We start from the raw sequence: 24035 nt of genomic DNA, 5'->3' as shown, positions 1-24035 counted from the left end.
ATCCCCATGATTATGGGGTCGAAGTTCAGACCCCTGGCAACCGGTTCAAATTTACGACCCTTGCGGCATCTCCTGTGGTCACATGATCCAACATTTGGACGCTTGGCAACTGGCATGTTCTTACGATGGATGCAGTGTGCCCGAGTCGTGCGGTCTCCTTTTGCAACCTTCTGACAAGCGAAGTCAAAGGGGAAAGCCTGATTTACTTAACAATGGTGTTACTAATGAATAGAATAGAATTAGAAATAATAGAATAATAAAATACAGAATAGAATGGAATAGAATTAGAAATAAGAATAGAATTTAATTTAATTTAATTTATTAATATTTCTATACCGCCCTTCTCCCGAAGGACTCAGGGCGGTGTACAGGGCAAGAATAAAACACAAAGCTACAAAAATTAAAAAGTAATTAAATACATGCCCATAAAAAACAATAAATACAATTAATAGAATAGAATTAGAAATAATAGTAGAAATAATAATAGAATAGAAAATATGGAATAGAATAGAATAGAGTAGAAAATATGGAACAGGAAATATGAAATAGAATTGAATAGAAAATATGGAATAGAAAATATTAAATAGAATAGAATAGAATAGAATAGAATAGAATAGAATAGAATAGAATAGAAGCTGGAAGGGACCTTGGAGGTCTTCTAGTCCAGCCCCCCCCCTCCCCGCTCAATCAAGAGAACCTACCCTAGCCTTTTCTTAAAAGCCTCCAGTGATAGAGGGCCCACGATTAAATAAAGGAATTTGTTGTTGTTAGTTGCGAAGTCGTGTCCGACCCATCGCGACCCCACGGACAACGTTCCTCCGGGCCTTCCTGTCCTCTTCTGGAGTCCATTGAAGCTCACGCCTCCAGCTTCAGTGACTCCATCCAGCCACCTCATTCTCTGTCGTCCCCTTCTTCTCTTGCCCTCAACCTTTCCCAGCATGAGGCTCTGCTCATTAGGTGGCCAAATATTTGAGTTTTCAAAAAGAATTTAAAAGAAAATTAAGTAAATAAACCACACTGGGTACACTGGAGAACAGGAAAATTGGTTTTACTCTTTAACAGTTTAAAACATCCTTTCTGGGAAAAAAAAAAAGAGAAGCTCTTAGCAAAATTGTAAAGGCAACAGAAGGTGAAATTACACACCGAACAACCCTCGGTTAGTGGTGACAGCTCATGAACGACAAAGACAATAGTGCAAATACTTTGTTACCCGCACTCGTTTTTTAGGAACAAAACAGCAGGACGACGTGGCCACTGATTCAGTGATTTCTTAACTACCTCTGCCAGTCAAAGAAATAATAGACAATATATATATATATATACAGTATATATATATGAATTTATACACGTTAACACAGAGACACGTGAAGAATTTGGCGAGCAAAATCGGGACATCCAGTCGATCATTAATTGGTCAGCCTCCCTCCTCAGCCCCAAAATTCTATTTTTCAGGACAATCGACTTCAATCTCGCTTCTTCCAAGTTGAGTTTTACTGACATGGATCTCAGAAGCTGCCCCAAGGAACAGCACAGGCAGTCCTTAACTTACAACTGTTCATTTAGTGACCCTTCAAATGTTACAATGCTACTGAAAAATGTGACTTACGACCGGTTTTCCCACACTTACGACCTTTGCAGGATCAAAATTCAAAAGCTTGGCGCCTGGTTCCTATTTAATGACGGTTGCAGCGTCCCGGGTGTTTTTTTTGTGTGTGTGTGTCACGTGATCCCCTTTGGAGGCCTTCAGCGGAGCAAAGTCCATGGGCAAGCCGGATTCTCGCTTAACGACCGTGTGCCTAACTTAACAATTGCAGTGATTCACTTAACAAGCATATTCCTAATTTATCAACTGTGGCAATTCGATTAATAAATCTGACAAGAAAAATCATTAACATGGGGCAAAGCTCACTTAACGATTTCCTCACTTTGCAATATAAAATGGGCTCAGTTGTGGTCGTACGTCGAGGACTATCTGTACGGTCTGATTTTTTTTTTAAATAATAATCATAATAATAAAGCGGTGTCTCGATTTTCATCATATTTTAGGCAAGATTTTTTTCCACGCCCTTCTGACCAGCAAAGTCAATGGGGAAGCCATGTTCTCACTTAACAACCGTGTCACTGACTTCATGACCTCAGCAAGAAAGGTCGCAAAACGGGGCAAAACTGACTTCATCAAACGTCTCGCTGAACCACAGAGATTTTGGGTTCAGTTTTCATCGTAAGTCGAGGAACTACCTAATACCGAATTTTGTTCCTTCAAGCAAAAACACGACTAGGCCGAGGGTGCTAAAGGCCTCCGTTTTTCCGCTTCGTGGAAGGAGCGAGCTTCACTCTGCCATTCAAAAAAAAAGTGGGGTTCATTTCTTGGAGTGGATTTGATTTCGGGGTGCTAATTTTGGGAACTTAAACCTTCCCATCGGATTAGTGGCCTTGGAGGCACAGAGGAAAAAAAAACACATATTAATTTCCCAATGACAAAATGGATCGGAAAGAGATGGCGGTATGTTTTGCATGTTCCTGTCAGAAGCAAAATAGATTATTGATCACTATTTTGCCTAGCTCATCAGAGGTACTCCCTGACTTATAACTGTTCATTTAGTGACCATTCAAAGTTACAACAGCACTTAAAAAAGGGACTTAGGGCCATTTTTCACACTTACGACCGTTGCAGCATCCCCAGGGTCACGTGATTGACAATTGATTCATATTTATGATGGTTGTAGTGCCCTGGGGTGACATGATACCCTTTTGCAACCTTCCGACAAGCAAAATCAATGGGGAAAGCTGGATTCACTTAACAGCCGTGTTCCTAACTTCACAATGAGTGATTCACTTAACAACTGGGGCAAGGAAGGTCGTAAAATGGGGCAAAAGTCACTTCATAAATTTCTCACTTAGCAACATAAATTTTGGGCTCAGTTGTGGCCGTAAGTCGAGGACCAAATTGAGTCCAAAGTTTATGTTGCTAAGTGAGAAAAAATTTAAGTGGGTTCTGTCTCCTTTGACGACTTTTCTTGCCACGGTTGTTAAGTGACTCGCTGCCGTTGTGAAGTTAGTAAGGTGGTTGTTAATATCCTATGTCTCTCTTCCTCTCTCAAAAATTTCTACCCATTTTGGGAGAAATTACGGTACAATTTACCATTTCCAATTTGTCTCGCGACGTATGTTCAGCTTTATTTGCATTCTGTGGGCTTTGTAAAAATAAAGGTAAATAAACTCACTGGGCAGAGATTCAGCACAGATTTTATGGTGGTTTTTTTCCCCTTCTTGCCTAAAATACGATTAAAATTGAGACACGGCTTTAGTATTATTATTTTTAAAAAATCAGACCGTACAGGTAATTCTCGATTTACGGCCCCAGCTGAGCCCAAAATTTATGTGGCTAAGTGAGAAATTTGTTAAGTGAGCATTTTACGATTTTTCCCGCCATATTTGCGAACTGAATTTCCGCAGTTGTTACATTGGGGACACGGCTGTGAAGTGAATCCAGTTCCCACGTTGATTTTGCCTGTAAGAACGTCGCAAAAAGGGATCACGCAATCCTGGGACACTACAGCCGTCATCAATGTGAGTCAGTAGTCAAGTGTCTGAATTTTGATCCCTGTGGGGATGCTGCAATGGTCATAAGTGTGAAAACGGTCATAAGTCACTTTTTCAGTGCCATTGTAACTTTCAACGGCCACTGAGTGAAATGTTTTAATTCGAGGACTACGTGTATTTTGAATAACCGAGTTGAATCCAGTCAGTATCAGGGTAAACAAAGCTGAGATTTTTTTTTTAAGTCTAATTTGTTAACATGGATTTCAGTGGATTTAATCTAAACCAGGGGTAGGCAACCTTGGTTCTTTCATGACTCGTGGACTTCAATTCCCATGCTGGCTCAGGAATTCTGGGAGTTGAAGTCCACGAGTCATGAAAGAGCCAAGGTTAGCTACCCTTGACCTAAACCATGATCCAAATGTTGGATACAAGTAGTTCTCGACTTACATCAGTTCATTTAGTGACAATTCAAAGTGACTTATGACTGTTTTTCATACTTACGACCGCTGTAGCATCCCCGCAGTCATGGGATCAAACTTCAGAGGCTTGACAACTGACTCATATTTACGACGGTCGCAGTGCCCCGGGGTCATGTGATCACCCCTTTTGCGACCTTCTGACAAGCAAAGTCAATGGGGGAAGCCGGATTCACTTAACGACCGTGTGACTCACAGAACAGCTGGGGTGAGAAAGGTCGTAAAATGGGGCAAAATTCACTTTAACAAATGTCTCGCTTCACAACATAAATTTTGGGCTCCAATTGTTGTCGTAAGTCAAGGACTACCTGTGTTCTCCTGCAACAGACCACTTCATCCCTTGTAAGTCGTACGCTAGCTTTGTTTTGGAGAATTCTGGATTTGAAATACAGAAAAATAAATGGAAAAAAAACTTCATTGGAGTGAAAGAAGCCATTAACCTCATTTAAGAACACTTTTAAGAATTTAAGAACATTTTTGTAAAAGCTGAAGGCAAAAATAACCTTGAGTTTTGATTTAAGCCTTCCCTTTTCACGACAGACTAAATCATGTTTATTTCAGTGCAGCTGGGAGTATATTTACCTATTTATCCATTTAAGTAGTGTTTCTCCACCTTAGCAATTTTTAAGATATATAAACTTCAACTCCCAGAATTCCCTAGCCAGGCTAGGGAATTCTGGGAATTGAAGTCCGTACATTTTAAAAGTTGATAAAATTGAGAAGCACTGCCTTAAAGGAAATAATCAGCAATTCACACCACTAAATTTGTAACTGATCACTGCTCTTAAAAATATTCCTTTTATCCTTCATACAAAATCTTGCTTATTTACAGCTATTTGGACATTCCATGTGCAAAATTTCTTTTTTCCTATTGGCTGTGCTTTTAAAAAATAATTTACTTACAAAAGCTTTATCAACAAAAGATTCCAAGTATTAACCTTTCTTTCTTTTTTCTCCAACACTTTTTGGATTTTGCTTGTTTTTGTAAACCTTGGATTCGCTTCCCACGGAACGCAAACAGAAAGATTGACTAGCCAAAAAAGGTTGCACCCTAAAACGTGATTTGCAAAAAAAAAAAAAAAAGTTCTGCTGGAGTTATTATATATATTTTTTCAAGCTTTCCATAAATTCACAAAAATAAATCTTCAGTTACGATACAAGATGGACGACTTGGAAGTGTCTAATCACCACCAACTGCTTTTAGTGGGGGGGGGGGGAGAAATCAAATTACTGCTCTGAGAGAAACTGCCTTAATGTTGCTAAAGATTATTCTGGATTTTATCTTTGCTTCCTTCATTTTTTTCATTTCAAGCAAATGGCTTCAGTGTTTCTCCAAAGAACACATTTCATTCCTTCCTACTCTTCCTCCTCATTTTGTAAGAACAATCTTTAAAATGCCACGCACGCACACGTACTTTGTCGACCCAAGTTCCCACTTCAGGGCCGAAGGAATCAAAAACCTCTCTAAAAAATGATCTAAGAAGTCTTTACTTGCCGACATCCCTCCTACCAATTTAAGATTTAAAGAAGCCAAGAAAATTGCCGATTTGGCGAGGCAAAGGGATTTTCTCCAACCCTCTGGGGATCAACAAAAAGCAGCGGATTTTTTTTTTCCTTATGGTCAAAACGCTGAGGAGAAGAAGAAATATTTTTTTTTTGGAAAAACAATTTGATTTTTCTCCCCCATCTAAACGGCCAGGGATTTCTCTCATTTTTGATTTGGGGAGGGGGAGGGGAGAGAAAAAAATAACTGTGGAAAGATCTGCAAGGAAAAAAAGCACGCTTGACTGTCCGTTGTCGGTCGCTGGTGACAAATTTCCTCAAGGCCACATCCAGCAAAAACTTTTCAAGTCAGGAGAGGTTCGTCGTCAGCATCCCAGTTCTCCATGGCGGGAAGGTCCTCGAGTGGTGGATCCGTCAGGGGAACCAGGAGGACTTCGTCTTCCTCATCAGGAAAGGGAGATGGGTTGAGGGGGTCCTCTCCAGCTTCCACAGAGCAGGTGGGCGCAGGGGAGAAAAGCCGGACTCGGAGGCTCCGCATGACCCCCGTGAACCGTGGAGTAGGATGTGGGACGTGAGGATCCGGCGTGGATTCGGCAGGAGTGGGCGGGATCTTAACGGGAAGAGGCGACGGTTGGTCTTCCGGACGCTGGGAAGAAGCAACTCCGTCCCCACAAGATGGCTCCGCCGAGTCATCAGGAGTGGAAGATGAGTTAGAGGTGGCCGTGGCGGCCGTGGTAGAAGACGAGGGAGGGAGTAGCCCCAATCGGCGCAGGCGCCTCGTCAAACGTCGTACAAAGCGGCTTTGACGGGGACGACGCACCCCATTGCCGCCTGGAGGGCTAGCAGGATCCCGTCGCCAAAGGTGCAGGAGAGACCGCAAATTCCCCAGGACCGAATTCTGAAACGAGAACCCAGAAGAAAGTTAGATCTTCAGCTTCACAAACGCCAAGTACGCCAGCTGAAGAAGGCTGAAGTCGGGAATTGTCTGTGGAACTTGAGATAGCCCTTGACTTACAACCGTTTGTTTAGGGACCTTTTGAAGTTATAACGCCCCCTGGAAAAAAAGTGACTTATGGCAGGGCTTTTCAACCTTTTCACCCATTGTACCACTTTTACGATATGGCAACATCTGAGTACCACCAGGCGCCTAGCAAGGGGTCAAAAACTTGACCAAAAAAAAAAAAAGGAAAAAAGTGATGAAGTACAGGTAGTCCTCGACTTACAACAATTTGCTTAGTGACTGTTTGAAGTTACAATGGCACCGAAAAAAGTGCCCCCCAAGCCACAGCCGAGCAAGACACCTGCCTGCCCCGCCTGGCGGCACTCTTCCTCCTGTGTGAGGTTTTCATTGTTGTGAGCATTTCTGTTGAGGATTGGCAGTGGGGGTGGGGTGGGGGTGTTTGGTTTTTATTCCCCCCCTCTGCTGGGTGGTTGCAGTAGGTTTTGGTCACATGACCCTGGGACACTGTGACCGTCATAAATATGAATCAGGTGCCAAGCATCTGAATGTAAATCAGAAGACCCTGGAGATGCTGCAACATTCCAGCTGATCGGCGCTTTTTCTGGGCTCAGCAGAAGCGCCAAGATCAGTGCTGAGCTCCAGCTGGATCCTAGCACTGATCCTGGCGCTTCCGCTGACCCCTGACAGCCCTGCAGCTCCAGCCATCTCTCGCTCAGGCTTGTGCGGTGCTGCCACCGGTTCAGCTCCTTCCCCTCCTCCGCTACCACTTTTCTAGGATGGCCGCATACCACCTGCCAGGTGCCAACGTACCACAGGTGGTACCCGTACCACTGGTTGAAAAGCCCTGACTTATGGCTCTTTTTCACACTTACAACTGTTGCCTTATCCCTACGATCACGTGTTCAAAATCCAGACGCTTGGCAACTGCCTCGTAGTTATGACGGTCGCAGCGTCCCGGGGTCAGGTGACACCCTTTTGCGGCCTTCTGACAAGCGAAGTCAAGGGGGAAGTCAAGTTCATTTAACCACCGTGTTACTAACTTAACATCTGCAGTGATTCGCTTCACAAATGTGGCAAGAAAGGTCCCAAAATGGGACAAAGTTCTCTTTACTGTCTCACTTAGCAACAGAAATTTTAGGGCCAACTGTGGTCGTAAATCAAGGATTAGCTGTACTCCTATTTCGAAAGGGCCTACAGAAGAGCATAAAAAAGAAGTAGTAGATCTTAATTATTATTATTTTTTTACTTTTTAAGACGAGAGAAATGTAAAAGTGTCGGGATGGCCCGTCTGAGGAAAATAAGATTGAAATACTTAAATGTAATTAAACTTGAGAAAATTTTAATCCAGTAAGAATGTTTTGAACATTGTAGGGGAAACAAATTTAAATAAGAATTGTAAACAGGATTTTACAATGACGAGGCAAGCAAGATGACCGGATTGAAAAGAAGCGCGATATTGGTGTGATTATTATTATTTGTAGAAATTTTAGAAAAATCTTTACATTTAATGGTTACTTATCAAAATGATAAGAATTGTATCAATTCAAGGGTTGGCAAAGAGAAAATTATTGGAAGAAGAGAAAACCAAGCAAAGCTATTATGTGGACTTTTGGAATATAGAAACTGATTGTTAGTGATTACTTTGCAAATATAAGCCCAGACAATCCGCTGTTTACCAAATATTAAGGTGTTTATGTTAAAAAATTCAATAAAATATATTGTCAAGCCCTTCGGGCTCGACAACACAAGGGGACACGGGGGAGCACGACGAGCAGCGGCTGGGAGGAGCCTCGGGCGGCCGCGCAAGACACACGGCCGCCCCATCAGCTGTGCAGCGGCCGGGAGGAGCCTCGGGCGGCCGTGCGAGACACACGCCCGCCCCATCAGCTGTGCAGTGTCCGGGAAGGGCCACGGGCGGCCGCGCGGGACACACGGCTGCAGCCTCACGAAACGGGTGGATGCACGGCGGCGGTGCCAACGGAGCCGCCAGAGGCGCGTTTCAGCGGCTTGCATGGTGTTTCAGCGGCTTGCACGGCGGCGGCAGCGCCGGGCGCTCTACAGCCGCGCTGGGACAACGGGGGCTGCCAAGGGCCTGCGGTTGTGGCGCGGGGTGTTAGGATGGTGGAGGGGAGCACGTCTGGGTCCTTGGGGCACGGGAATAGGGGGTGCTGGGCGTATACCTACCTCCACGCTGTATGGACCTCGGCGCCAGGGGAGGAAGCAGGGTGTGGGAAGACAGGTAAGGGGGGTGGGGTTTTACGCGGCTCGGGTGGATGCTGGTCTGCGCAGGGGACGGGTGGGGCTAATGGGTGGGGCTGATGCCCAATCTCAGGCAAAGTTTAAAAGGCGCGTTGGGGGTGAGTAACTCCCAACGCTGACTTTGTATTTGCATGGAATCTACTCAGTAAAGAACTTCTTGCAGTCAACCGTGCCACGTCGTCTTTCTTCTGGCTGTGTTTTCCGGCATGGACGTTTGTTGACAGATATAGTTTTTTAAAAAGTATACACCCATCTTGCCATCCACCGCTCAAGCATTCTTATCTTCTGTTGCTCTACAAAGCTCTTGAGATGTTGTTCTTCAACCTTCACCTTTTGATCTTTCTTAATTAAAGGACCACTTTACAGTTGCTCTCCTGATTGGTCAAATCAAGTAGTGGCTTTCTGACCATGGGTCTGGAATCCCTACAGTCGTCTCTTTTTCCCCCCAGAATAATATACAAGTAGTCCTTGACTTATTACTGTAATTCAGCCCAGAATTATGGTGGGTTTTAAATGGGTCTCCTTTGTGGCAGCCTTTCAAATAATGGAATACTCCTATCGTGTCCCCCACCCAATTCCTGCAACCATTCTTCGTATGTTTTTGTCTTTACTCATCTTAGTTGCTATTGTCTGCATTTTTTTTCCAAAGTCTCAACATCTTTTTTTGTAACGGGGTGACTGAAACTGGATGCAGGATTCCAGGTGTGGCCTTACTAAGAATTTACAAAGCGGTACTAATACCTCATGTGATTTTGATTCTATGCCTCTGTTTATACAACCAAGGATTGTGTTAGCTTTTTTGGCTGCTGCCGCACATGGCTGGCTCATGTTTAAGCGATCATCCACTAGGACTCCGAGGTCCCTCTCATTAAATAAATTCATTTGACCCAATGGGTGGTTTTCCAAAAACTAGAAGTAAATGTACAAAAGAAGAAAAAAAAAGGTCAAAAATCAAAAATAATGTGACTGCAAGAGACCTTGAAAACAGCTGTAAACATGAGCCAGTAGCCAAGCACCCAAAATGTGTGTGACCACAGAGTGATGGTGGGGGAGTGGGAACATCTTAAGTACTTTTTTGGGTAGGGTATTGGTCACAATGTGACCGGTCGTTAAGCGAGGACTATCTGTATATCTTGCTTCTCAGAAATAACGATAGGAAAGTAAGGAAAGAGGATGAGGATGGAACTGATGCTCTTCCGAGATTGATCTTGAGCAGAGTCTCCAAACTTGGCCACTTTAAGACTTGTGGACTTCAATTTCCAGAATACCTAGCCTCGCTTGCTAAGAATTCTGGGAGTTGAAGTCCACAAGTCTTAAAGTGGCCAGGTTTGGAGATCTCTGGTCTTGAGGAACATACGTGAAGAGTGTAGGGCTCACTTACCTGACTTGGGTGCTCAACCGGGAACCCTTCTACTGGAGGAATCACCCCACGAGCGATGAGCTGGCCGTAAGATGGTGGAGCCTGGCGCTGAATCAACTGGGCCTCCATCCGGGACATAGGTGCCAAGACTCTAAAAAAAGGAGGATTCGAAGAAATTTAATCCTTGCCCTACTCTTAGGAGCGTAACCTTGATTTCCCATCACTTATCCTCCTTGTTTTCTTAACAAGTCTTTATCAACTTGATAAACTTGGGAAACTCTGAAAAATGTGATCCTAAAAGCCCAGTCCAGCACAATACCACTGAAAAAGAAAAACAAGAAATTCAAGAAGAAACCAGCATGGCTGCACAAAGACCTCTCTGACAAACTGAAAGACAATCAGGACAAGTACAAAAAATGGAAAGAGGGACACTTGACTAAGGCTGATTATCAGCAGACAGCCGGAGCACGCAAAGATGAAGTCAGGAAAGCAAAGGCTCAGAATGAACGAAGACTTGCAACAAAAGTCAAAGATAAAAAAGTTTCTTTCAATATATTAATAACGCAAAAAGTCAAGGAAACAGTAGATCCACTAAAAAGTGAAGAGGGTAAGGAAGTAACAGGCAGTAGGGAGAAACTGGGCATCCTCCAGTTGTGTGGACTTCAACTCCCAGAATTCCATAGGCATCACGGCCAATGCTAAGGAATGTGTTCACTTTCCTGGTGGATAGCTGAGTTGGGCGAATCTCCTCAAAAGCCTATTTTTTTCATCTACTCAGTTTCTCCCAGAATGAGGAGTCCCTCTTCAGTCCCTGGGTTCTTCATTCCCACTGGGCTGGTATGCTCAAATTTTTAAATCTTGGAAGACTTTTAATGTCTAAAGCAGCCTTAAGATGCATGAATTCCCCAGCAGACTTGGGGAAGGAGAAATTCTGGGAGTTGAAGTCCACCCTTCTTAAAGCTGCCGAGATTGGGAAATATGAAACACGGCCCTGGGGGTCACCAATGATCCCCTGGGCACCGCTCCACTGATTCAACTCATTGCCCCATTGGTCCACTCAACACAGGCCCTACCTCTTCATATTGGCCCCTTTAGCGCATCAACTCTATTCCTGTCCCCCTTTCCAGCCACCACACCTCCAAAATCCCATCGTTCTTCCTTGACTTCCCCCAATTGGCCCCTCACCCAAATTCATGGCTCCGGAGCGCGTACAGACGGCACGTGCAGCCCAGTGCGATGACCAGAAGGAGACCGCACACCAGGCTGCCGATGACGGCCGCCGTCACCACCTTGCGGGGCAGGATGTAGGAGCAGTCCGCTTCATCGGAAGTATCGACACAGTCCGCCTGCCCGTCACACACCCAGCTCTCGTAGATGCAGCGGCCATCTCTACATCGGAAGTTCCCTGGCTGGCAGGTGTAACAACGGCGTTCGTCTGCGGCGTCGGCACAAAACGTTTGGTAGTTGCAGCGGTCGGCGGGACCGTAGCAGACAGCACCTCCGATGCCTCGTCCACCGCAAGGATACTGCCCCGGTGGGCAGCCGTGGCAACCATCCTCGTCAGCGCCGTTGGCACAGTCCCAATTTCCGTCACAGCGCTCGGCGGTGGTGTAGCATGTGGCACCCTCACCACTGTCTCCTCCGCAGGGGAAGTCCCACGGCACGCAAAAGCCTTGCACGTGGTATGTGGCGTTGAAGCCCCGTCCTTCTGTTCCGGGCACCGCCTGGTACACGACCCATGCCTGGCTGGATGGGGAATCCACCAACACAATCTTGTTGTTGCTGGTATAATCCAAGTTGCGCAGCAGGCGAGGGCGGAGCGGGGCGTTGGGCGACCCGTCGTACACCCGTAAGGAGTCGCCGACATCTAAGTTAAGGACTGTGAAGCGAATGGTGAGGGGGCGGCTGTCATGGGCATCCAGCACCCACTGGCAATGGGCAGCTCCCAGGTGCGAGTCCGAGCCGAAGGCTGGGGAATAAATCACCCCGTAGAAGTCATCCAAGGTGCGGTTGCATGACACAACAGGCTGTGTTTTAGATTCTGAAGCAGAGAGAGAGGGAAACGACAAGAAACAAAAATGACACCATTTTTATTACGTAGCAGGAGACCCAGGAAATAACTTCCTTCTCTGCAACCTGTGTCTAGAATTCCTCTCTAGAGATACTAGCAGCATCATGAATCTTAACACAGTGGTACCTTGGTATAGGCAGTCCTCAACATACAACCACAACTGAGGCCAAAATTGCTGTTGCCAAGCAACAATGAGAAAACGATCAGCTAGTTAGTTAAATAGTGTGCTTTGGACCTATTCTATGCGTGGTATTTATGTGGTGCCTGGTTGTGTGTGGCTTTTTAGTTGTTTATTGGGGTATTGATGGCCAGCTATTGTCCTTGGATGTTGTATCCTTGGGGGCCAAGTCCTCGGCTCCGAAGTACTTGATAAGCTGGTGGTAAATCAGCACTCCTGTTGACCAACAAAGGACCCCGTTTCCCAGGTTTCAAAAATTTCCCTGGCTGTTTGTGTCCCTACTTGGCCAACAATCTTAGTAGCTGCAGAATTGAATGTATGTAAATTGACTGTACAAAACCTGACTGAACCAGATTGGATCCTGCAACACTATCCTGGGACATGTATATTTGCCTTCATTTGTGAGTTGGCTAGATAACCCAGTGACTTATACAGAAAATTGGTAGGATTGAGAATCACAGTGGCATTAAAGGAAAACCATTTTGCAGGAAGTCCTCAACTTACAACCATCCGTTTAGCAACCATTCAAAATGACAATTTTATTGAAAAAAGGGACTTGCAACTCCTCCTCGCACTTATGACCATCAAGCATCCCCAATGGTCACATGATCAAAATTCAGCTGTTTGGCAACGGGCACGTATCTGCGACAGTTGCAGCGTCCCAGGTTACGTGATCGCTATTTTGCGACCTTGCCAACCAGTTTCTGACCAGCAAAGTCAATGATGAAAGCCAGATTCGCTTAACAACCATGCAATTCACTTAACAACTGCACCGATTTGCTCAGCAACCATGACAAAAAAAGCAGCTCATCAAATCAGGGACGAATTGCTTATCAACCGCCTTGCTTAGCAGCAGAAATTCTGCTCCCAATTGTGGCCGTAAGTCAAGGACTACTTTATTATAATCTAGTCCAGGGGTCTTTAAACTTGGACCCATTATGACTTCTGGACTTCAACTCCCAGAATTCCTCATCCAGCGTACCTGAGGAATTCTGGGAGTTGAAGTCCACAAGCAAGGGTCTTCAAACTTGGCCCTTTTATGACTTGTGGACTTCAACTCCCAAAATTCCTCAGCCAGCCCTGGCTGTCTAAGGAATTCTGGGAGTTGAAGTCCACAAGTCATAAAAGGCCCAAATTTGAAGACCCCTGATCTAGTCTCAGATTATAGAATTGGGGGCCCCACAGTCTGGCCTTACCTCTTTCATATTTCAGCTGAAATCCGTTCCTCGCCCAAAATTTCCAGCTGTAAGTCAGGGTCACGTTGCCTCCTTTTATTCGAATGGGTTCCGGCGCTGTGTAACCGCACATTTTCCTGGATGGCTGATTGGCCGCACGGATGATCAGCATTTCCGGCCCGCAGGAAAGGAAGAACTGCTGGAACCTGTGGGACAAAATGAAAAGACCCCAGACCCAAATTGGATTTGTCTTGCTATGTGGAAGTCCTGGAGAGGTGTTTATGAAAGTACCAGGAGGCTGAAAATGGAACATGTGTAGCAAAATGCAGAATCACAGAGTTGGAAGGGACCCTGTTACAGGGAGACCCTGTAACATTTCAGACAAATGTTTAACTGTACCCTTGATCTGAAACCTTCCCAAACAAGCACAGAATATCAGAGTTCAGAATCACGGAGTTGGAAGGGACCTTGGAGGTCTTCTAGTCCAGAGACACCTGTCTTCTAGAGATGACACCAAGCTGGCTTATACGACCACGGGGATGCTGCAATGGTCGTAAGTGTGAAAAATGGTCCTAGGTCATTTTTTTAAGTGCCGTTATAATGTGGAATGGTCACTAAATGAATGGTTGTAAGTCAGGGACTATCCGTAAACTGGGACCAGAAATAACTGATAGAAGTTCCAAGTGTCCAAACCTAGTTTAAATATAATTTAAACTTTCTATGGATATTTGGCGTTTTTCCATCTCTGGAGTCTTATTACGAAAAGGCTGGACGGTCATCTCGCCTAGATGGTTTAATAGGCTTGAACAGAGGGTTGGACTAGATGAGCTTTGCGGTTCCCTCCAACTCCAGCAGTGTCATTATTGAAAGGACCCCTCCCCCAAAATAAACATCTGCAATGCTTGCCAAGTTTTAGGCCAGTGTTTTTCAAACTTTTAAGATCTAAGGCAGGGGTCTTCAAGCTTGGACCTTTTATGACTTCTGGACTTCAACTCCCAGAATTCCTCAGATGGCCATGATAGTTGAGGAATTCTGGGAGTTGTAGTCCACACGTCTTAAAGTTGCAGAGTGGAAAAACAACAACAACACCCCTCTGCTTCAGGTCCTGTAATATTAATTGTAGGCTGTCTTACAGCAAATTCACATAGAGTTACTCACCCGATATAAATGATATCGTCCGGGCCACCCACAATCACCCAAGTACAGCTGCTGGAAGTCATCACCCGGGAGGAAGGGCTAAGGATTTGGCCTTGCGGTTCTCTTCGGACATCGGGATAACCTGAACAAACAGCTGCCGAAGTGAAGAAAGAAAGTCAGCAGAAGGATGCACCCTCTGTATTTTTCTAGCTCTTTGGCCACCCCCAGATTCTCCTCATTTTGCCACTTTCTAATCCAGGAGTCCTCAAACTTGGCCCTTTGATGACTTGTGGACTTCAACTCCCAGAATCCCTCAGCCAGGCACGCTGGCTGAGGAATTCTGGGAGTTGAAGTCCACAAGTCATCAAAGGGCCACGTCTGAAGAACCCTGTTCTAATCCTTGTCCCCAAAAGGTGTGGTATTGTGGAAATCCAGTCTGGGTTTTTTTAATCGCAGCCGCTTTAACAAGTGCGCACTTTAACACCCTGGCTGGGGAATTCTGGGAACTGAAGTTCGCAAGTCTTAAAAGTTGCTGAGGAAGGTTCCAGTAAGTTCCTGAAGTTACAACACATCCTTACTTCAAAAAAACAGGACACTTTGCACATGGGATGTCCAAAAAGAGCTATAAATAAGCAGCATTTTGTATGAAGGATAAAAGGAATATTTTTAAGAGCAGTGATCAGTTACAAATTTAGTGGTGTTAATTACTGATTATTTCCTTTATGGCAGTGCTTCTCAACTTTATCAGCTTTTAAAAATGTGTGGACTTCAATTCCCAGAATTCCCCAGCCACCATGCTGGCTAGGGAATTCTGGGAGTTGAAGTCCACATATCTTAAAAGTTGCTGAGGTGGAGAAACACTACTTAAATGGACAAATAGGAGGCAAATATGTGCACCCAGCTACACTGAACTACACATGATTTAGTCTGTCGTGAAAAGGAAAGGCTTAAATCAAAAATCAAGGTTATTTTTGCCTTCAGCTTTTACAAAAATGTTCTTAAATTCTTAAAAGTGTTCTCGCCTTGAAGAGGGGTGGACTTCAATTTCCAGAATTCCCCAGCCAGCATGGCTGGCTAAGGAATTCTGGGAACTGAAGTCCACAATCAATTCCCGGAATTATAACGCTTCCTTGTTTTAAAAGAAAGCGCTGGCTTCTCTTTGTCTTGCTTGTTGTTGTAATCTCTTGGAATGGATTGAGAGAAAATATAAGTGTGGAAAAAAATAACCGGTCTCTTCTTGGTTTATTTTCCTCTCTGTCTCCCCAAGGTCGTAAAAAGAGACACTGCAACCGTCATAAAGATGAACCAGTTGCAAAAGTGTCCGAATTTTGATCTAGTGACCATGGGGGATGCTGCAACGAGCATAAATGTGAAAAAAACAGCCATAAGCCCCCCTTTTTCAGTGCCGCTCTAACTTCAAATGGCCACTAAATGAATTGTTGTAAGTCGAGGACTACTTTAGAAAATGCACTTTCTCTGGGACAGTTCCTTGCTGTCAAAAATGACAAAAACCCAGCAGGATTTTGGCAAGGGAGGGTGGGGCCTCCCCGTTGCTCTCTTTTATTTTTAATTGATTTTATTGTAATCCTTTTCTTTTGTTGTTGTGTGCCTCCCGGAGTTCGGAGGCAGCATATAAGTTTCATCAATTATTATTACTCACCTGGCCCCCTCCTTACTACGGTCTTACTCACCTGTACGTGAGGAGTTACTGTTCACAGCCTGAATGACACCTAAGAGAAAGCAAAATGAATTACATTTTAGACCAGTCTTTCTCAACCTCAGCCATGATAAGTTGGGTCGATTTCAATTCCCAGAATTCCCCAGCCAGCATTCTGGAAGTTGAAGTCCACCCGATTTAAAATGGCTGAGATTGACAAACACTATTCTAGAATAATCTGAGGTCAGGATTTGAGCTCGTGGTTTGACAGCACATCCCGAAAAATTTCTTTGCAGTCGTGCCAAGGGGCTTGGTCATTTTCTCTGGATTTGTTTTTCAACCAGCTAAGCCCCGCCTCCAATGGTGTGATTTCTCAGTTGCCTCCTTTCCAAATAGCCCTAAGATATTTTTCTAGTCGTTTAAAATCCCATTGCTGAAATCAGCTGGGTGAGCTCGCTTTAATCGAGATAAAATCTTTAAGGTTTGCTCTGATTCCTATTAATTCTCAGATCTGTTTATTTTCTTGGCAATAAAAGAGTGTTTACCTTTTTTTCCTCTGGTTATTCTCCCTAGTTAAAGCCAAAGCTATTGCTAAGCACATTGACTTGTGCTTTAAAATTGTAAGCCGCCCTGAGTCTTCGGAGAAGGGCGGGATATAAATGGAATTAAAATAAAATAAATAAAATAAAATAAAGCAGTCGTAGGCTGCATTAACAGAGGGATAGAATCAAGATCACGTAAAGTGTTAGTACCACTTTATAAGGGCTTAGTAAGACCACAGTGGGAATACAATATCCAATTTTGGTCACCACGGTATAAAAAGGATGTTGAGACTCTGGAAAGAGTGCAGAGAAGAGCAACAAAGATGATTAGGGGACTGGAGGCTAAAACATATGAAGAATGGTTGCTAGAACTGGGGATGTCTACTGTTATGTACTGAGCTTTTGGGAAGACCTTATCACGTGTACGCTGGAAAGCTAACGGTTCTCCAGTAACACAGATGGGACCTTCCAGTCCAGGCTGCAGTCAACTTGGCGGGAATGATGGGTTCAATCTGATTGGTTGTTCAGACTATAGGAGACTATTTAAAGACTGCATGGATACCCCTAACCCTCAGTACAGTTACAGTTATGAATAAAGAAACTATTCTTCTGTACTCATCTGCCTGGCATCTTTCCTGCTCGTCTGAACCCAAAACATAACAGTGGCGACGAAGGTGGGATCCTGCTTCGCAAAGAGCTGAAGTCACGAGGGGTCAGCTTACATGCTGGTGGGAAGAGGCATCTTCCCCCCCCTCTCTTTCAGCTGGCTAGTATTAATACGCTAGCGGCCACACGCTCAGAATTACCCGTCTGAGCTCGTGAAGCAGGATCCAGAACGCAGGAATTGAGAAGATGCCAAAGGTCGGCAAGCTCCGAGAGTTCGACATTCGCCACCCCGAAGAGTGGCCGTCGTACCTTGGGCAGATCGAAAATTACCTACGGGCAAATCAAATTGCTGAAGAAGCTCTCAAGGCAGCAACACTGCTCTGCATATGCGGACCTGCAACGTTTGATCTAGCGGAGAGCCTATTTGCCCCCACGCCGATAGAGTCAGTATCGTTTGCTGACCTCAAGCAAAAGTTGAGTGGACATTTTAAACCGAGAATGTCTGAAATGGCGTGGAGATTCAAATTTGATCAGAGAGTGCAACGCCCAAGAGAAATGGCGTCGGAATTCATCGCAGGCCTGCGCCAGGCCGCGCGTCTTTGCAAATTCTCCAACCTGGAAGAACGCCTGAGGGATCGGTTAGTATGCGGCCTTCGCAATAAAGCCCTCCAACAGAGACTATTCGCAAAACCAAGTTTAACATTGTTGGAGGCACAAGACGAAATAATGGCTGACGAAGCAGCCGGAGGCGCAGTACAAGTAGTGCAAACCACCAAACCTCTCAAAACAGAAGAATCAATCCACCACGAGGTCGCAAAATATGGCGGCGAAACCATAGTAGAGGAAGAGTCAGAGATAGACAAGCTACAGAAGCAAGAAGGAACACAAGATCGCGGACTTCAACAAAAAGAGAACAATTATAAGGCAGTTCTCTTCCCTAGATGCATGGGTTGTAGCGGCAACCATGCCCGCGCGAACTGCAGGTTCCGGATGGCCACATGTCGGGCCTGTGGAAGGACTGGACATATCACGGTCGTATGCCGAGCTCGTCAAAGAGACGGTCAACACAAGCAGCAGTCAGGGGAGCCGACAAGGAAAGGTACTGGGGCCCAGGGTCCAACCAGTGTGGGTTTTTTTAAAAACTGGAGGAGTATCTGCTGCACAGGGGCTCGTCGTCCCCTTAAATCCAAGATTAATCTTTCAATCGAATTACAAGGCATTCCATGTAAAATGGAATTAGACTCTGGCTCAGCAGTCTCGATCATTTCGCACGAGACATTTAACTATGTTTGCAGCCGCAGCAATCACTGAGTGAAATTGAGGCCCTCAAGCATTATTCTGACCGACTTTCAGAACGCCCATGTTAAAATCAAGGGGGAGGCCACCCTGTCAGTAAAATTTAAAAAGTTTCTAGGGCACCTGGACGTCGTAGTGGTAGAGGGCCAACGAACAAGTCTGATAGGACCTGACTGGTTTGAGGCATTGGGAATCCAGATAACAGGCATAAATCGAACCCAAAGTATGGACCTCAGAACTATGTGTGAGGACTTTGCCGACGTATTCGATTCTAAGTTGGGAACTTACACAGGGCTGCCTATCTCGTTTAAATTAGACCCTAATGTAATGCCAATCGGAATAAAACCAAGAATAGTTCCGTTTGTGTTAAAACACAAAATCAAAGCAGAAATAAATTAGTGGAACAAGGAGTGTTGCAACCTGTTGAAGGGGGGGAATGGGAAACCCCTATCGTTACCCCACTTAAGCCAAGTGGAGAAGTTCGTATTTGCGTGGACTATAAGTGCACCCTAAACAAAGCTTTAAACCAGCATGCTTACCCGGTTCCAATAGTCAGCCATATACTTGCCTCTTTACAGGGAGGCGCCATTTTCGCTAAGCTCGATTTGGCATAGGCGTACCAGCAGCTGCCAGTAGACGAGGCCACAGCTGCGGCTCAAACTATAGTCACACATGAGGGAGATTTCAAGGTCAAACGGTTGCAGTTTGGCGTAAGCGTAGCACCTGGCATATTTCAAGAAATTATGGAAGGTGGTGTAATACTACTGGCAGAACAGCAAAGCTGTCTTTAGTCTCATTGCATGCAACCTATACACGGCACATCCAAGAAGGTCGCATTATGATTATCCTACCTTGAATGGGGTCAAACATTCAATTAAACACTGGAGGTTGGAAGTGAATCATAATCCTTAAATGTCAAGGGTTATAATGTCTGTTCCTTAAAAGGGGAAGGGGTGTTATGTACTGAGCTTTTGGGAAGACCTTATCACGTGTACGCTGGAAAGCTAACGGTTCTCCAGTAACACAGATGGGACTTTCCAGTCCAGGCTGCAGTCAACTTGGCGGGAATGATGGGTTCAATCTGATTGGTTGTTCAGACTATAGGAGACTATATAAAGACTGCATGGATACCCCTAACCCTCAGTACAGTTACAGTTATGAATAAAGCAACTATTCTTCTATACTCATCTGCCTGGCGTCTTTCCTGCTCGTCCGAACCCGAAACATAACATCTACTTTAATAAAAAGGAAGACTAGGGTAGACATGATAAGGTTCCCCCGCACATGCGTGCTAGTCGTTTCTGACTCTAGGGGCCGGTGCTCATCTCCGTTTCAAAGCCGAAGAGCCAGCGCTTGTCCAAGGACGTCTCCGTGGTCATGTGGCTGGCATGACTAGACGCCATAGGCGCACGGAACGCTGTTACCTTCCCACCGGAGTGGTCCCTATTTTTCTACTTGCATTTTTACATACTTTGGAACTGCTAGGTTGGCAGAAGCTGGGACGAGTAACAGGCACTCACTTTGCTATGCGGCACTCGGGATTCGACCCGCCAAACTGCCGACCTTCTGATCGACAAGCTCAGCGTCCTAACCCACTGAGCCACTTCGTCCCTTAGACATGATATCTATAGTCTAATATTTGAGGGGCTGCCACAAAGAAGAGGCAGTCAAGCTATTCTCCAAAGCACCAGAAGGCAGGACAAGAAGCAACGGATGGAAAATAATCAAAGAGAGGGGCAACCTAGAACTAAGAAGAAATTTCCTGACACTGAGAGCAATTAATCAGTGGAAGGAGTTGTCTCCAGAAGTTGTGGGTGCTCCAACACTGGAAGTTTTTAAGAAGAGACTGGACAGCCATTTGTCTGAAAGGATAGGGTTTCTTGCCTGAGCAGGGGGTTGGACTAGATGACCTCCAAGGTCCCTTCCAACTCTGTTATTCTGTTATAGTATTATCAATTTTCCAATGCATCCTACAGCATTCAGATTTTTTGGGCTGTTTTTTTTTTGGCCATTTAATGCCCCATTTTTGTTAGCAGGAAAGGTTGGATTGCTGAGAGAAAAAAAATGAGAAGAAAGAGGAGGAGGAGGAGAAGAAAGTTTCATTTCGTGCCCGGACTGATCAAAGGAGTGGGAGGGCGAAAGGCAGAATCAACCCAGCCGCAGCTTCTTCAGCCAAAACAAAGTACAAAAACGGAAGCCGCTCGCTTAAGAAGCTGGCGGATCTCCGCCTTCCTGACTCCTGACCTTCGCTGCTTACAACACTGCTCTGAGATCCGGAGAAAAGGGGGGGGGAGGGGGGGGAAGCAGGTTATATTTCCTCTGCAACCTGACCGTGATCCAGGAGAAGAGAGGAGGGGAGGGAAGATAAAAGGAAAGTGAGTGGCCTCCTTGCCCCAAAGCGGATCTTCCAACGGCCAGACTGGGAAGCATGGAAAATCAAGGGCAATTGTGGAAAATGGGTTGGGTCCTGCGGGAAATGAAGGGGAACCTGTGGGAAATGAAGGGGAATTGTGGAAGATCAAGGGGAACTGTGGGAAATGAAGGGGACCCGTGGAAATACAGGGGAACCGTAGGAAATCAAGGGGAACCATGGGAAATACAGGGGAACCGTGGGAAACACAGGGCAATTATGGAAAATGAAGGGGAACTGTGGGAAATAAAGGGGAATTGTGGGAAATGAAGGGGAACTGTGGGAAATGAAGGGGAATTGTGGGGAATGAAGGGGAACCGTGGGAAATTCAGGGGAATTGTGGGGAATGAAGGGGAACCGTAGGAAATTCAGGGGAATTGTGGAAGATCCAAGAGGAATTGTGGGAAATACAGGGGAATTGTGGGAAATGAAGGGGAACCGTGGGAAATACAGGGGAATTGTGGGAAATGAAGGGGAACCGTGGGAAATACAGGGGAATTGTGGGGAATGAAGGGGAACCGTGGGAAATTCAGGGGAATTGTGGGGAACGAAGGGGAACCGTGGGAAATACAGGGGAATTGTGGGAAATGAAGGGGAACTGTGGGAAATACAGGGGAATTGTGGGAAATGAAGGGGAACCGTGGGAAATGAAGGGGAATTGTGGGGAATGAAGGGGAACCGTGGGAAATACAGGGGAACCATGGGAAATACAGGGCAATTATGGAAAATGAAGGGGAACTGTGGGAAATACAGGGGAATTGTGGGGAATGAAGGGGAACCGTGGGAAATTCAGGGGAATTGTGGGGAATGAAGGGGAACCGTGGGAAATTCAGGGGAATTGTGGGGAATGAAGGGGAACCGTGGGAAATTCAGGGGAATTGTGGGGAATGAAGGGGAACCGTAGGAAATTCAGGGGAATTGTGGAAGATCAAGATGAACTGTGGGAAATGAAGGGGAACCCTTGAAAATGAAGGGGAACCATGGGAAATACAGGGGAATTGTGGGAAATGAAGGGGAACCGTGGGAAATACAGGGGAATTGTGGGAAATGAAGGGGAACTGTGGGAAATACAGGGGAATTGTGGGAAATGAAGGGGAACCGTGGGAAATGAAGGGGAATTGTGGGGAATGAAGGGGAACCGTGGGAAACACAGGGGAACCGTGGGAAATACAGGGGAACCATGGGAAATACAGGGCAATTATGGAAAATGAAGGGGAACTGTGGGAAATTCAGGGGAATTGTGGGGAAGTGAAGGGGAACCGTGGGAAAGGAAGGGGACTTGTGGGGAATGAAGGGGAATTGCGGAAGATCAAGGGGAAGCGCGGGAAACGAAGGGGAAGCGTGGGAAACGAAGGGGAAGCGTGGGAAACGAAGGGGAAGCGTGGGAAACACAGAGAGGGGACGGAAAGCGGGGTTCGCTCTCACCCAGGAGGAGCCCCACAAGGACGAGGCAGGGGGGACCCTTGGTTTTCGCCCGGCGGGGCTGCTGGGAACCCATCGCCCCCCCCCCGGTTGGAGGAAGGAAGGATCGTCTCTCGCTCCCGCCGCTGGTCTTCGAGGGGGAGAGGGGGTCTCTCCGGAGGAGGAGAAGGAGGGGGCGGCTTCCCCCGCCGCCCCAAGCCCCGGCCTTCTCCGCTTCTGCCTCCGCCGGCCTTTCACTGGCCCATCGCAGCTTGCGATCGCCCTCTCCCCGAGTCCGCCGGCTGCGCTGGGCGCTGGAGGTTCGACCGGGGAAGGAGCGGGCGGGGGGGGGGAAGGCTTCTTCGGGCTCCCCCTCCCTTCTGCGCTGTTTGGAAACTTTGTTTCCTTCTGGCCGCTTCCGGGCTTTGGCAACTTTTGTCCGTGACGCCGCCTCTTCCTCCTGCCGGGCCCATCCCGCGTTCGCGTTCACACACGCACTCAACTCCTCCCTCGATCCGGGCATCGCGGCTGCGGAAGGGAGGGAGGGAGGGGGGGGAGAGGAGGTTTCTTTGGTTCTCCCCCCCCCCACTCCCCGGCCCCGATCTGTCCTTCACTAAAATCTAAAATTCAGGGGTCTTCAAGCTTGGCCCTTTTATGACTTGTGGACTTCAACTCCCAGAATTCCTTAGCCAGGCATGCTGGCTGAGGAATTCTGGGAGTTGAAGTCCACAAGTCATCAAAGGGCCAAGTTGGAAGACCCCTGATCTAAATGGAGCCGCATCCTCCGGGGCCGCTTTGGGGGGTGGGTGGGGGGTGGAGAGGGGTGTGTGCGTGTCCCGCGTGTCGTGGGAACGGGTCTTTTTGAGTTGTGCAGCCAGAAAGGGTCCTCTGGAGAGGGTGGAGGGGGCCGCGGCTCTCGGGGTTGAAGGAGAGGGACCCCCCCCCCGGCGGCAAGTCATGGTAAGAGGGGCTTCTGATGAAGGATCGAGCCCACCGCGGGAAGGAAAGGGGAGTCCTGGCCCTTTAAAAGTGAGGCCCGAGGATGCCCGGTGGGATTGAGTTGTCGGGCAGCGCCTGGCGCCCCCTTCCGGCGCCCACGAGGTCCTGGAGTTAATTCTCGTTTTCAAAGGCAGTCATCAATTGCTTATAAAGCCGTATTTTTCAAAGCTCGGGCCCTTTAAGAAGCGTGGACTTCAACTCCCAGAATTCTCCAGCCAGCGTTGCTGGCTGGAAAATTCTGGGAGTTGAAGTCCACGCTTCTTAAAGGGCCCGAGCTTGAAAAAAAACAAAAAAAGAAACCACCGCTGTCAATTGAACTCGGCTTTCTTCCGCCGTCTGGCTGCCCCCTAACGGTCTGCCGAGGTACTGCAGCCCTAGTAGATTCCCGCGATCGACAACGTCTGTACGGAAATTGATATTAGTTGATCGATGGGTTACGCCAGGGGTCTTCAAACTTGGCC

General features: G+C 46.4%; 1 protein-coding gene across 2 annotated transcripts; it reads right to left on the bottom strand.

Annotated features, from left to right (window-relative positions):
- Window positions 1-1032: 1032 nt before the first annotated feature.
- On the bottom strand, window positions 1033-22989 carry LOC308676536 (low-density lipoprotein receptor-related protein 10-like). Of its 2 annotated transcripts, XR_014028311.1 has the most exons (8): window positions 22600-22989; window positions 16355-16393; window positions 14685-14817; window positions 13548-13732; window positions 11288-12143; window positions 10124-10253; window positions 5421-6420; window positions 1033-5384 (listed from the first exon to the last, which is right to left on the bottom strand). XR_014028311.1 is itself a non-coding variant. In XM_081342379.1 (7 exons), exons 1-7 carry the CDS (start codon window positions 22670-22672, stop codon window positions 5866-5868), a joined length of 1971 nt encoding a protein of 656 aa, XP_081198505.1. In that variant the 5' UTR covers window positions 22673-22989; the 3' UTR covers window positions 1033-5865. The 2 variants fall into 2 exon arrangements, 1 of the variants encoding a protein (XP_081198505.1); XM_081342379.1 differs by having other exon boundaries at window positions 1033-6420.
- Window positions 22990-24035: the final 1046 nt, after the last annotated feature.

The sequence above is a fragment of the Vipera berus genome (genome assembly GCF_964194415.1).
Source record: "Vipera berus genome assembly, chromosome: W".
Taxonomy (NCBI): domain Eukaryota; kingdom Metazoa; phylum Chordata; class Lepidosauria; order Squamata; family Viperidae; genus Vipera; species Vipera berus.
The sequence above is the reverse complement of the archived record's forward strand: the minus strand, read 5'-3'. Positions and strand labels throughout refer to the sequence as shown.